This window comes from Vombatus ursinus, unplaced genomic scaffold, assembly GCF_900497805.2.
Source record: "Vombatus ursinus unplaced genomic scaffold, bare-nosed wombat genome assembly UNPS02014782.1, whole genome shotgun sequence".
Lineage (NCBI taxonomy): Eukaryota > Metazoa > Chordata > Mammalia > Diprotodontia > Vombatidae > Vombatus > Vombatus ursinus.
The window spans coordinates 6,318,482-6,333,694 of NW_020954560.1; the positions used below are offsets into that span (position 1 = coordinate 6,318,482).

Below are 15,213 nucleotides of genomic sequence, written 5' to 3' on the forward strand. Positions count from 1 at the left end.
TGTATATAATGTATATGTCCAATGTGTGTGTATACAATGTTGCTATTCAATATATTCTATACCGTGTGTGTACAAAATATAGGTATGTGTGTAGACATATGTGTATATACAGACACATATGTATGTGCAAGGTACATATACACAATGTGTATATATACACTACATATATATATACACAATGTGTATAGATATGTATATGTGTCTATATATATAGCGTATATACACATGACCCACCTTTTGAAAACAAATCCCTGCCTCACAGACAATCGTGTGCCCCTATAATGCTGAATGTTCTTTGGATTCCAAGATACTTCCCTAGCTCTTTAAGCAAAGATTTTTTGAACCTATGTCAGTGGCATTTTTCAAACTCCTGTTTTTCTGCCTCCTCTTTGAGCTACTGCAGCTGCCATGCCTTTGAACGGGCTTTTCTCCAGAGCCCTCCTGTGTGTTTTGGGATGTAATAAGAACAGGAAGTTAAAGTCAGTTCATCTGCCCATTGCATGTTGTGGGTAAGAGATTTGGTGTTTTATCGGCACTGTACCTTTGAAATACCTCAGGACTTGAGTTTACATATTTTTTCCTAATTATTTTTGTATTCTTTTCTTATTTATTCACTTAGTAAACTCTTCTTCATAGGTCAAGAAATGCAAAAGATTTCCCCCATAATTAAAATAAATAAAAATGAAAGATTACAAACTCATATTCTCTCATGAGCTTCCTTGCCCTAGAAATGAGCACTTTCTCCTAGCATAAGTGTTTAGAACAGGAATCTGGAAAACAGAGCCACAAAAGACTGTCTCTGCGCACAGCTCCCTTGAGCCAGTTTGTTCACTGCCATTCGAACCAGAGTGCATAATCGAAATTGCCTGCTTTTTTGACTGAGAACATTCACTACATGGAGATTGAAGGAACCAATGATATTTTTAAAACCTTACAAAAATGGAAGGATAGGGGACTTCAGCTGACTGGCATGTGCCTATTTAAGCTCATCAGTCTTGTGCCCAGAGGAGGCAGAGTCCTGGGCTCCTTGACATACGTGGCTGACGAGATTCGCCTCCTTGGAATCCCCTCACTCCCTATCACAGCCTAGTCGCCCCCTTCCACACATGTTTCTACAACTGACATCAGTGGACTCCACCCCGTAAGTGACCCAGGGTGTGAAAGTGAATGAAGGCCCAGACTGGCATGGTTGATTCACTGTGTCTAAAAGCCAAAGACAAGCATCTTCATTTCAATAAAATGCATCCATTTGGTAATTGTCTTTGTTCCAAGAGCTGTGGAGTGAAAAACCCATTAGAAAGGTCCGGATAACTGTTTCTCCTTGGTTGTTGAGTCATCCATGTGCCCAGAGTCAGTAGGGGCTGAGCCACAGAACCAATCCACCGGGAGGAGGGTGGGGAGCCTCCAGCTGTATAATCCTGTGAGTGTATGTGAAATCTCAGTCTTAAAGAAGATGAGTGTTGTTCAGAGTGTGATAACGGGTCATCATATTAGACAGGTGCCAGTTTGGGTGTGTTCCAGGCTGTGTGCCCTGTACCACGGTGCTTGGGTCATTTAAAAATTTTTTTGCATTCCTCTTCCCTGGAGCTAATCTAAACTCAGCCTCAGAGACTCTCTCAAGTCCTTGGTATAGAAACACAAAACCCAACCTTCCTGATAATGGTCAAATATTTTGTAAGTTATTTCTTAATATATTTTCTGTAGATTGTAACTGCATATTGATTTTAAAAAAAACTCCTATTTGATTTCCTATGCAACTTTATACTCTTTGGAACATTTAATTTAAGTATCTACCCACAATCAGAATCAACTCTGAAATGGAAATACTCTTTTACAATAATATTGAAGGTATAAGGATTAACTCCCACCTGATAGGCTGTTTTGTTAGTCTTAGGAGATATATAGCTATAGATATAAATATACACACATACATACACACATATATGCATGTGTATATGTAAATATCTGTGTATATGCATATACACACATGTGTTAATACACAAAGTCAGGGATGTACCAGCTTGCAAGAGCTGCTTATTCAGTTTTCACTGTAAGCATTTATACCTTGGAAATCAGCAGATGTGACCAATCAGAGCTTGATTTATTATTTTATTGATGGCCTACCAGGGCTGGGGAACCTGCACCCTCAAGGCCACAGGTTTGGATTCAATCAAACGGCTGCACTAGAGGGCCACATGTGACCTCAAGGCCGCAGGCTCCCCACCCCTGCCCAATCCCACAACGACAAATTACAACTGTAGAATTTCAGAGATGGAATTCTATCTTTGACGAGGGCCGCAGTTGAGGACCTAGAGGGCCACATGTGGCCTGGAGGCCATAGGCCCCCCACGCCTGGCCTAGGTGGTCTCTGAGGTTCTTTCCACTTCTAATTGTTAATGGTCTTAATCTCATAAACCAAAGGTTCTCAAAGGGCACGTGCCTCGAGTTACATGGAATTTATGTTTCCAATAACACACATGCACGAGTCTCCTGACCCTTCCATAATGTGGCATGATTCCTCATGCAGAGAATAGTACTGTGCCATGAGCAAGAAATACTGATATTTGTCTACAGAATGATGGAGACAGGGCAGGAGAGCCTCTATCTCTTTCTTGAAGCTCTCACTCTGCCTTCCAGAGACACTGCTAAAAGGTATTTAAAATGATTTTCTTCTTTATTTAATTGCTTTGTTAGTATGCCAAGACACTACCATTCATCTCTTTCCTCTATCTCATTCCACACACACACCCACACACACACCCATTCAATCAGTTACTGAACCCTATTGATTCTACCTCTGTAGTCTCTCTCAGATCCATCCTTTCTACTCTATTCCCTTTTTCCACACCTCTCATATATTATATAGGCCTCATTACCATCCAGTTGTGATAACACTGAAATAGCCATAGAACTGGCCATGGCACTCTTCTGCTCAAAAATCTTCAGTGGCTCCCTATTAGAGTGAATTTCAAACTCCTTAGCCTGCTCTTCACACTCCGATACCGCTGTGCCTTTCTGGCTTTATATGATATTACTCCCCTCTATATACTCTTCTTGGACAATTCTCTGCCTCTCAGATACGTGCTATACTCTCATGCCCTTTCTCCCTTCACCTAGTATATTTTGCATGTACTGGAAAAGTCGGATTTTAGTTCAATTCCTAGCCCTGCCGATTGTGGCCTTGAGTAAATAACTGTACCTCTCTTGACTTCATTTTCCTTATCCGTAAAATCAGGAAGTTGAACCTTTTGGAAGGGGAGAAGGGGGACGGGTGGGAGGTCCCTGTTCAGCAGACGTACCAAAGCCTACCAGAATGAACCTGGGTTCTAGGGGCAGAAGGCTAGGTTTAGTAATACTGTCTTCCTCCCAGCAACCATCAATGGCTACCTTGGGGCAGAAACACATGAAAGTTCCGTGTGCCCATTCACACTATCTTTATGCTCATCTGGAGAAAAGAGTTCCTGGCGGTGAACTTGCCCAGCCCAAGAAATAGCAGCAACCTGAGCAGTGGGGGAGTATCAAGAGTGGAGCACAACGGCACAGGCAGACATCCTTCTGCCCCACCGGCCCCCCTCTTTCATTGGTGAGTTCCTCCATTTTGAAGATAGACTCAGGTTGGCCATATTCCATTCCCCTCCCAGGCCTGCTTCTGACACTCTAGAATTCACATCTGTGTCTTAGCTGTCTTCTCACTCTGGAACTCCCCTCAGTGTCTGGGACTTTCTTACCCTGAAATAACTCTCTGTTCCTCTGGCCCCCTTCTTCCATTGGTGAGGTCCTCCAAAGGCTTCCATTTTGAGGAAGAACCCACCTTTCATCCCCGTCCTGGCTCTGCATTTGATTCTCAGGGCTTCAACCTTCCCCTTGCTTTTCAGCTCCTTTTTTTGTGTTTTCTTCCCCCAGTAGAATGTAACCTCTGAGCTCAATCCAATTCAATAAATATTTATTATGTATCTACTATGTGCCAGGCACTGTGTTAAGCACTTCAGGCCAGGGACCACCTTTCTTTTTGCTTGCATTCATATCCACATCACTTAGCACAGTCCTTGGCACATAGTAAGCACTTAATAAATGCTTGTTGCCTCCCTGCTATGTGTTTACAGCTCAGAAGGAGAATTCATGGATCATGCTCTTAAATCCAATCTCTTGTATAAAGAAAGGGAGATCTTCATTTCCCAGGTAGCACAGTCCTACAATCTAGCTGTTGATCAGAGAAGAAAGATTCAGGGAGCAGTGTCAACTTGGAAGTAGCATCAAGAATAACCCAGGTTCCAGAAGATATGGAAGGGACTTTCCAGGATGAGCAGATTTTCTGAGCGTCATCTTTCTTGGAGAAAAAAGAAGATAGCCCACGTGGCCCCTGTAACTGGAGAATAACAGAGGACCAGAGTTGTGAGATGGGAAAGCAGAAGCCCTATACTTTGCTGCTCCCTGCTATTACTGAGAAAGACTTGGATAGCACTGGTTTAAAGAGAAGGGAATTGCCAGTCCAGCAGCCCAAGACATGTTTGCCTTCTGGGAGGAGTCCAAACCACAGGGGGCACTCCTAGGTCTGGGAGGAACTGCGTGGGAGAGCTGGCGACTTGCTGGGATTTTGGAGTGGCTGACCTGCTACTGACTCAAGTTCATTTCTTCCATAGGGAACACCTGTTAGTTCTTTGAATAGTTTGTGTGATTTTTATATCTGTTTATGGGCGTAATCTGTGTGATTGTGTGTGTGTGTGTGTGTGTGTGTGTGTGTGTGTGTGTGTGAGAGAGAGAGAGAGAGAGAGAGAGAGAGAAATAAAGGCTGTCCTATTTAAAAATATATTGGATAGATCATGAGAAGGTTGGATTAAATGAGCACTGAATTCAGCACCAACACACTGTTGAGTTGAGTTGGAGGAGTCTTCCCATTGGTTAGGGTGTTCACAGCCATTGCCTAACAGTCATCCTTGAGCTCTACCTACTAAAGTGGCAACTTCTAAGTTTAAGTGTCCTCTTCTTAGGCAACCCCATATTGCGAAATCATTCAATGCAAACTAGCTGATGCTGGTATGCGTGGATTATACTCAATAAAAGAAAATGCAGCTTTTAAAATATTTGTTATATACTTATTATTGCAAAGTAGAGGGAACATGGCAGTGACGCATGAGGTCCATCTCCAGCAATTTTTTTCTTGTAGGGACCACCCATTTAATTCAACGTGGTGCTTAAACAAGAGAAATTGACAAATTTCCTTATATTCCACAGTCACATACGTATATATGTATATGTATATATACACATATATATATACATACATATATAAACATTTATATATACATATATATATATATATATGTTTAAGTCCTTTGAGAGTACTTTTCAGTTCTTATGATCAGCACCAGTTCAGTTCAAACATCATATCTTTTAACATGGGCCACGGTCTATCTATATTTGATAGCCAGTGGCAAGGGAGGGCAAGACACCATCCAACAATTTTATTGTCCCATTCCAAAATGTTCAATGAGAACACTCAAGCTCTTAAGGTTCATGACTTTTGAAAACCGTGTTAATTAACATAAATTTTAATGTGTTAATATATTGCTAATTATAAACACATTGTAAATGGGTTAATCCATTGTGTCAATAGAGGCAGCATGACATAATCAATAGGAAGATCTTAGATGCAAATCCTGCCTGGAATACTTACTAGCTGTGAGACCCTGGGCAAATCACTTAAATGCTATGTGCCTCAGTTTCCTCATCTGTAAAACAGGAATGGCAATAAGAGTAACTATTTCATAAAGATGTTGTGAAGATCAGAAGAGATAATGTAGGTAAAGCATTTGGTCCCTAAGATTCATGTACTAAGTTGTTGTTGGACCATGTCCAACTACAGTGGCAGGAGTTAGCAAGTAATAGGAAATCATACACTACAGCGCTGGTAGTAATAGCAGATATAGAAGGCAACTAGGTGGCACCATAGTGCATAGGGTGCTGTGCCTGGAGTCAGCAAGACCTGAGTTCAAATTTGGCCTTTCACACTTACTAGATATGTGCCCCCAAGCAAGTCACAACCTCTGTTTACCTCAGTTTCCTCATCTGTAAAACGAGCTGGAGAAGAAAATGGCAAAGCATTCTAGTATCTTTGCCGAGAAAACGCCATAGAGGGTCATGAAGAGTTGGACAGGACTGAATGATTGAACAACATGATGTCAATGTGAACTCACCATCAGTAGGACATAGACCCTGAGTCATTTTCCCAGGGGTGTTGAAGGACTACTCCCGATCCCCTTTGAAATCCACTGGCACGCTCTGGGACCATAGGAAAGAATAAAGACAACTGACTCATGTGGGGATTGGACCACATCTACCTCAAGCTTGATGGAAGGATTTTCACCTTCAGCCACAGACAATGAAAACAATGATTGAATGTAAAAGCATTTAAAGGTGTTTCAATAACCTCAAAGAGATCACCAGAATCAGCGAGGACCTGGGAAGCTGATTTGGAGGAGCCTTCCCATTGGTACTGGTGTTCACAACCATTGCCTAAAGAAGATTCAAAATCATGTTTTCCCGGTGCACAGGTTAATGCAGTTACTCTAACAATTAAAATGCTTCTACAGTGATGTGTCCTGAGGTGCATGCCTCCTCTTCACATAACAATCCAGGCCTGGAACTCATGAAGATTAAGCCGAAGAGCCTAGACTCTATGTTCATGAAGAGAACTGAGTACTGAATCCTGTCCACTGGCACATGTTCATGACATTTGAAAACCATGCTAACATAAACTTGAAGGTAAACTTCCATTGTGTCATTGATAGAGGCAGTAAGGTATAATCAATAGGCTGCTGGGGTTGGAGACCTGGAAAGCCCGCTTATCCTTCCTGCTGCTTCTAAGACTCCTTGTCTTCTGTCAAAGCCCAGCTCAGGGGCCACGTCCTACATGGGGCATTTCTTGAGCTCAACTCCTCCCCACGCCCAATCAATCTATGCTTAGGGTCCTAGGATGATAAGACTTAGAACTGGAAGGGACTCTAGAAGCAGTCTAGCATTCTGGACATAGAATCAAGAAGATGAATTCAAATTCTGCCTCAGACACTTACTAGCTACATGACCTCGAGCAAGTAACTTCACCATTGTCTGCCTCGGTTTCCCCATCTGTAAAATGGGGCTAACGATAGCACCTCCCTGCCGGGGTTGTTGTGAGGATCAGATGAGATCGTATTTGTGAAATATCTTGCAAACCTTAAATTATTACAAAAATGCTAGCTATTATTATCATGATTAATATCACTATCGTTATTACTGTGTGGCCTTGGGCCTCAGTGTCTTCATCTGTAATAATAATTAATAATGATAATAATAATTAGCATTTTATAGCCATTTAAGATTTGCAAAATATTTCACAAACACAATCTCATCTGATCCTTATAACAACCTCGGGAGGTAGGTAACTATTATTTTACTGTAAGTGTAAGAGCTAGGTCCACTGACTCTAAATGCATCACTTTGTCCAGTGCACTATCCTGTCTACATTTGGCATTTACTTACCTATGTATATTTTCCCCTAGTAGACTATGAGGGCAAGGACTGGTTTTGTCTTTGTCTTTTTCTCCCCAGCATTTTAGCTGGCATACAGTAAGTGCTTAATAAATGCATGTTGAATGAATGCACAACTTTATCAAAGCTGGAAACAGAAGGTGAGGCACCACAACACCTATCCCTACAGCTAATTCATTCCATGCATGCACAGATACATTCATTCATTCATTCATTCATTCATTCATTCACTCATTCATTCATTCATTCAGCAATAACATGTATATAGTGCTTTAAGGTTTGCAAAGTGCTTTTATTATACTATCTCATTTGATTTGAACAAGCGTTTATTAAGCACCTATCATATGACAAAAACTGTGCTAGGTCTTGAGGGTAAAAGATAAGTCCATTAAAAGTAAAAATAAAAATAAAAATAAAAAAGGAGTACACAATCATCACAATGTATTCAAACAGAAGGCGCTTGAGTACCAAGACAAGATCTTTCACTATTGAGGGCAGTTCAGATTGTGATTCAGGGCTATGCCACTTTGCTGTTCCCACTAAGCATTTTCCCTAAAATCCTATCTCAGTAACATAAGTTTTTCATGACACCAGCAGTGAAAAGAGGACAAGCTGCATTTAATATAAATGCTGGAGGGGGAAGGGAATCTCCTATTACTCAAGGGCTATAAAGGATTTAAACTTTCACATGTAAAATGATCACGGCCTCTTTACCTTGCTTTGCAAATTGGCCTTTTGGGGTATAACTTTCATAGGCCAGCTGGCCCACCAAAGGAATTAAATTAGAGAGAATGGTTCATAGATTGTTTACTGGTCTTGGGTGAAGTTTTAGCCTGCCAGGAAGTAGGGTGATGGATTACTTCTTCTGCCTGTGCCCTACTTCCTCACGCATCATTGTCACATCCCTACCCCTGCCACTGTGGCAGCCTTCTTCTCCCCTCCCTTCCTCCAGGGCTGTGACCTTCTTTCCCATGCCCACAGCACTTCTCTCCCTGGGATTCTGCAGTGGGTTCAACCTGCCCCCCCCCCACATAAAATAAAAATCCTAGTTCACCACTACAACTCCCTTCACAGGGCTGATCTGGTGAACAGATATCTTGTCTCTTAGGGACTCATATTACTTCACCTCTTTTTCTTTCCCTCAGAATGCAACTCCTTTGAGGTTGCCAAAGCTCTTTTTCACTTAGCTGAAGTAGGAAGGTGATGCAGTGGATACAGTGCTGGGCCTGGAGTCAGGAAGATGAGCTCAAATCCAGCCTTAGATACTAGCTGTGTGACCCTGGGCAAGTCACTTAACTTCTGCCTGCCTTACTTTCCTCAAATGGATGATAAGGATAATGATAACACCTACCTCCCAGCATTGTTATGAAGATTATTTGTAACAGATTTAGCAAAGTACCTGACTCTTAGTAGGTAGTTAATAAATGTTTAATCCATCCCCCCTCCTTCAAGAACCTTTTAAGTTCTTTTTTGTTTCTGTGTCCTTGGGGGGGGGGGGGAATGGGGTGAAATAGAAAACCATACACGATTGTTATGAAATACAGAAACATTTTAATCACTGGGTGTTCTAAGTTAGGTTGACATAAGTGAAGTGGAGTTGATATTTAACCATGGACAGCAAATCACATAGCTTTCTTATACAGGAAATCCCACCAAATAGGGCTTCTGTGGTTTTGTACAGTAGTTTGTCTTGATACTCTCATATACACAATCACTGTAGTCTGTGTTACATTTACCACACTTGCAGTTCACAGCCACAGGGTATGAGAAATAGGGGGTGACATGGCGAGGGCAGCCCGGCATCACCACTGTCCTGTAGACGATGTCTTTATATGTGCACACATCCTGAGAGAGAGCACTTTTGGGGAGAAACAGCTTACCATTGCTGTCCTGAGAAGAGAAGAGAAAGGTGATCATCACTTGACAGCAGTTTTACAAATTGAGTATAAATGGTGGTAGCATATTGAAAGTGATGTAAAAATAATAATAATAATAATAATAGCTAGCATTTATATAGCACCTATTATGTGCCAGCACTTTACAAATATTATTTCATTTGATCCTCACAACAACCCTGGGAGGGATGTGTTACTATTATCACCGTTTTACAGATGAGGAAACTGGGGCAGACAGTAAGTGTCTGAAGCTAAATTAGAACTAATATCTTCCTGACTCGTGTCTAATGTGACACAAAAGAAACATGTTGGATGTTGGAGGCGATGTGGGAAAACTGGAACACTAATGGTGATTGGTAGAGTTGTGAACTGATCCAACCATTCTGGAGAGTTATGCCCAAAGGGCTATAAAACTATGCAGTGCATAGTTTTGATCCAGTGATGCCACTGCTAGATCTATATACCAAAGACATCCAAAAGTAAAGATAAAAGGACCTATTTGCGCAAAAATATTTATAGCAGTTCTTTTTGTGGTGGCTAAGAACTGGACATCAGAGGGATGGCCATCAATTGGGGAATGGCTAAACAAGCTGTGGTCTATGTGATGGAATATTACTGTGCTGTAAGAAATGACAAGCAGGATGATTTCAGAAAAACTTGAAAAGACTTACATGAACTGATGCATAGTGAAATGAACAGAACTGAGGCTTTTAGGACCTAATTAACACAGTTATTCAACTTCCTCATGGGATAGATTAGAGAGAGCACTGTAACCTGGGTTTGATTCTACAATTCACTTCAACAAATATTTATGTTCCTACTCCAATGAACACCATGCCAGGTGTAGAGGCAGGAGGCAAGGTCAGGGGATGCAAACACAAAAATGAAACCTAACTTGTCCTCTATGAGTTTATAATCACCGTGGGGCAGCAGTGGAATGGCTTACAAAATGTACACCCACAAATGTAATTTGAGGAGGTAGAGAGCACTGGAAACTGGGTGTTAAGGTAATTTAGCTATGCAACATGTTGACAAATCACTTTACTTTTGAGATTAGTTTCCTTCTCTGTAAAGTGAGAATAATCACATATACCCATTCTACTTCACAAGGGATCCAATGAAAAAGTGCGTGTCAAAGGCTTTTGTGTGTGCAGATATGCTATTGTTTCTACTTTTGTCTTGGCTGTGGGGGGAAGGAAGGGGTCTTCTTGGACCTGTGCTCTCAGTGATGTGGGGGAACTCTCACTGTGGAAATCCCATCTCTCATACAAAATGTCAACTTCCTTGTAACCTCCAGCCTTAGAGAATTACCCAGGGTTACTGGGTAATTACTGAAGGGTTAAGTGACTTGATCAATGTCACACAACTAGTCTGTACCAGAGGCATGAGTCAAACCCGGGTTTTTCTAATTCCAAGGCTTCTTTTCCATCCACTGCTCCAGGCTGTCCATCGTCATCGTCACCACCATCACCACCACCACTGTCACTATCATCATCATCATCATCAAGACAGTATCAAGTGCATTAATCATATAGCAAGAATGCAGGTTAAGAGCTAGGTAGGCCACCCAAGCAAAGTTAAAAAACCTAGAGAAGATCCCAACATGGGTTAACTCTCTGTGGAATATTTATGGGGGAACAAGGATAAGAGTTATAGAGGAGGAGGAGACTCGGAGATACATGCATCAATGAGATCATGGATCCATTTATAGGTAGACTGGGGCCTAGTTTATGGCAATATCCACACTCGACACACCCTTCTCAAGATTATAAGAAAGTCTATTCAATTTGGAGTAAGAGAACCTGGTTTTGAAACCTGGCTCTACCACTTACTATTTATTCTCTGGACCTTAGTTTTCTCATCAGTAAAATGGATTAAATGAGGTAATCTCTCTAAAGTCCTTTCTAGTCCTAAGTGCTATACATTTCATTTAAAGACTAAAAATAAATGGAATTCTAGAGTCTTAATGGAACTGGAAGGGGTCTGAAGAGTACCCAATTTAACTCAATTTTACATTTGAGGAAACTGAGGCTCAGATTAGTGAATTCACTTACCCAAGTCACACAGAGTTAGCAATTAATCAATAGTGATACCAATAAGCAGGTAACACCTAATGTAAAATGAACAATATATGTACTCATTACTGTGCTGAACTATGACCACTGACGATCATATGTATGTTTACTATTGGTTGGTTGTTGTTCTTGCTTCTCAAAGAGGACTAAAATGACGTCACTATGCTACAGTCCAGTTACAGTGTGTCCAACTGTAGCTGATCAGACCAATACTCATGCCTGGTAGGTACCTACTGGAAGCAGTACAGTTGTCATTTTTCCTAAGCCTCCTTCCAAACCACAATGAGTACCTAAAATCTGTTGGCTTCTAAAATATAACATAGATAAATATGATAATATGAAAAATAGCATTGGTGGTTTTTTTTCTCTATATTATTCTTTAAAATTAGTCAACTATATGGGGCAGCTAGATGGCGTAGTGGATAGAGCACTGGCCCCGAAGTCAGGAGGACCTGAGTTCAAATCCGGCCTCAGATCAAACACTTGACACTTAATAGCTGTGTGACCCTGGGCAAGTCACTTAACCTCAATTGCCTAAAAATAAAAAATAAAAAAAAAGTACTTAACTATGCTCTAGCATACCCGAGTCATGCAGTATCCAGCACAGATGGTGGTATTGATTGTTAGGCAGTATGCACACTGTCTTCTTTCGATGTGCATGGTGTATTCGGTTGGAACACAAAAACACATCGTTTGTCCAAATGCAAGGCCAAAAAGTAGAGACATCAGGAAAGTAGCAGTCATGCTAAAGGCCAAGACAAAAATGTTAAAATGAACCCATTACATGGATTGTAGCTATATGCAGACACCGATTAGAAGCTCACTACGTTGACAGAGAGATCATTACTAATGGTTAAGAATTTACTATTAGATGTAACTACCATATCTGCCAACCCCAGCTCAGCAGAGTCCTACCACAGAGCAGAGCCTTTTGAGCTCTGGGAAATGAAATCTCAAGCTGTAAAGGATGAACTGCAGGAAGGCTTCATGAAGTTATGTGAGCGATCAGATAAATGGCAGGTCAACTTAAGCCAAAGGTTCTTTATCTAAGATCCAAAGACTCCCTTTGGGGAGGATAATTTTAAGGGCATCTGTGAACTTGAATGGGAGAAAAATTATTACTTTATTTTCACTAATTTCTTACTTGAAATTTGGTATTTCTTCCAATTATTTTAAGACCTTATTCTGAGAAGGGGTAACTAGGCTTCACCAAAAAGCAAAAAGGGTCTGTGACCCCACCCACACTCCCCAAAAGTAAGAACCCCTCACTTAAGCTGACTTAAATGTAAATCAATTCATTTAGGAGAAAATAATCCAATAATCCAATATGACTCTGTGGTGTCATAAGACGGTGGCTCATTAGTTACCAGGTTATCAGCATATTGGACTGCATTGAGAGTCCTGACTCTACCTCTTGCTGGCTGTGAGATCATGGGCAAATTACTTAAATCCTCTGAACCTCAGTTTCCTCATGTGTAAAATGGGAATAATGATACCAATAGCACCTTACAAGGTTGTTATGATGCTAAAATGTACATAGTGTTTTGTAAACTTTAAATGAATATATTGTCAATCATTTTTCTTTTTAGGTAATGTCAATTTATTCCTTTTTTACAGATGAGGAAACTGAGGCACTGAGAGATTGAGTGACTTGCCCAAGTATGCTAGGCAGAAGCTGAAACCCGAATTCAGGCCTTCTGACTCCAAGTCCAGGGCTATTTTCCAAGTCAATGTGTTCAATAAACTCCAGTGGCTCCCTATTACTTTTGGGGATCAGACATAAAAGTTCCTCTGCTTGCTATTTAAAATTCTTCAATAACCTTTCCCCACCCCCACCTTTTCAGCCTACTCACACATGACTCTCCTTCGTATGCTTTATTGACTAGCCACATGGGTCTTCTTGCTGCTCCTTACAGGGAGCCCTCCCCATTCCTTTAACCTTGCGGGTCCCCATATCTGAAATGATCTCCTTCCTCACTGCTGCCTCTTAGAATCCCCCATTTCCTTCAAGCGCCATCTTTGTCACAGGATCTTTTCTGACCACCCTCCCCCATAGGTGCTAGTGCTCTTCCCAATAAAGTTACCTTATCCTTGCTTTCTGTGTGTTTGGTATATCTTCATGCATACATGCATGTTGTCTTCCCCATTAGAATGTAAACTAGGCAAAGTAATGGCAGAATGAGGGACTCTTCCCAGGGTTTGGCACAGGACACTGTGCTGACACATAGTTTGCTTTTTACAAATGCTTGTTGATTATTAGACTATCCCCCATGAGATCATGCACACAGGTTAAAAATGTAAATAGATTCTAGAAATTTTAGACAAATTTGTGGATTCCACAATTGTGATTAGAGATTGGATAAGATGGCTATGGTTTATCCTGTAGCTTTTGATATGACACGTGGAGGGTGACCATTCTCTACCACTGGTGCCACCATTAGAGATAGATTAAATATGGTGCTGAATGGGGTATTGGCCTGATGTAGCATGGCACTAGTGATGTTCTTAAATGACAGTACTTACGAATGAGAGAGCTCAGTGTCCATCACACATCTTTATGAGATGGATAATGTTATGACCTAATTATTTTAGCTCCACTGATGATACTGTTGTTTTTGTTCAGTTGTTTTTTAGTCATGTCCAACTCTTCCTGACCCAATTTGGGGTTTTCTTGGCAAAGATACTGGGGTGGTTTGCCCTTTCTTTCTCTAACTCATTTTACAGATGGGGAAACTGAGGCAAACAGGATTAAGCGACTTGCCCAGGGTTGCACAGCTAACAAGAGTCTGAGGCCAGATGTGAACTCAGGAAGATGAGTCTTCCTGACTCCAGGCCTGGCACTCTATTCACTGTACCACCTACCTGCTCCTACCTTTACTTGAAAATGGTAAATCGATGGAAGACAAGATGATTTCAAGAATTTCATGAAAAAAAATAATTTATAGACTATGCCTGGGGCCAGTACACACTCAGCCATATATCCTACACCTTCTACTTGGACTTGGAGTAAGAAGACCTGAGCTTATGAAATGACTTCAGCACTTTACTAGCCATCATACTATGGGCAAGTCATATAATTTCTGTGAGCCTCAGTTAACGCAGCTATAAAGTGGGAATAACAATAATTACACTACTCACCTAACAGGGTTGTTATATAGAAATCACTTTGTAAACTATAAAAGTGTTAGATAAATGTGATGTAGGAATCATTCTTTAAAAAAATAAAAAGCAAGGCATAATTAAAATTCAGAATGATTTCCTGAGGCACTACAAGATCCCCAATCATCAATGAAAGATTCAGTTCTAGTCATTACTATCCTTATTTAAGCCAGAAAGCGAACTAATCTGTTTTATGAAGATTTTCCAATAAGATCCATCAGTCAACAAAAAGGGGTTTTGCAGTAATCTCTCAGCTAGCCAGAAAATTAATTTCACCAAAATACCTTAAGTCCCAAGCTATTCATTAACTGAGGTGTCAGTCTGTTCAAATTAGATAACAAGTCTTTTCTCTCCAAGAATCATCCATAATGCTTCACAAATATCACTTCCCTCTGTAATACTGTGAGAAGAATAAAGAGTATGGACAGACCAGTTGGATTTATCTAGCTATGAAATTATCCAGTAGAATGGAAACTCCTAAGGGCAAGGACTATTTCTCTTTCTGTCTTGGTATCCCCAGTGCCTAGCCCAGTGTCTGGCACATAGTTGGTGCTTAA

At 40.9% G+C, this 15,213-nt stretch overlaps 1 protein-coding gene across 1 annotated transcript; it reads right to left on the minus strand.

Annotated features, from left to right (window-relative positions):
- Positions 1-9,162: 9,162 nt before the first annotated feature.
- Positions 9,163-12,241, minus strand: TSHB (thyroid stimulating hormone beta). Its single transcript, XM_027866686.1, has 2 exons — positions 12,080-12,241; positions 9,163-9,417 (listed from the first exon to the last, which is right to left on the minus strand). Exons 1-2 carry the CDS (start codon positions 12,239-12,241, stop codon positions 9,163-9,165), a joined length of 417 nt encoding a protein of 138 aa, XP_027722487.1.
- Positions 12,242-15,213: the final 2,972 nt, after the last annotated feature.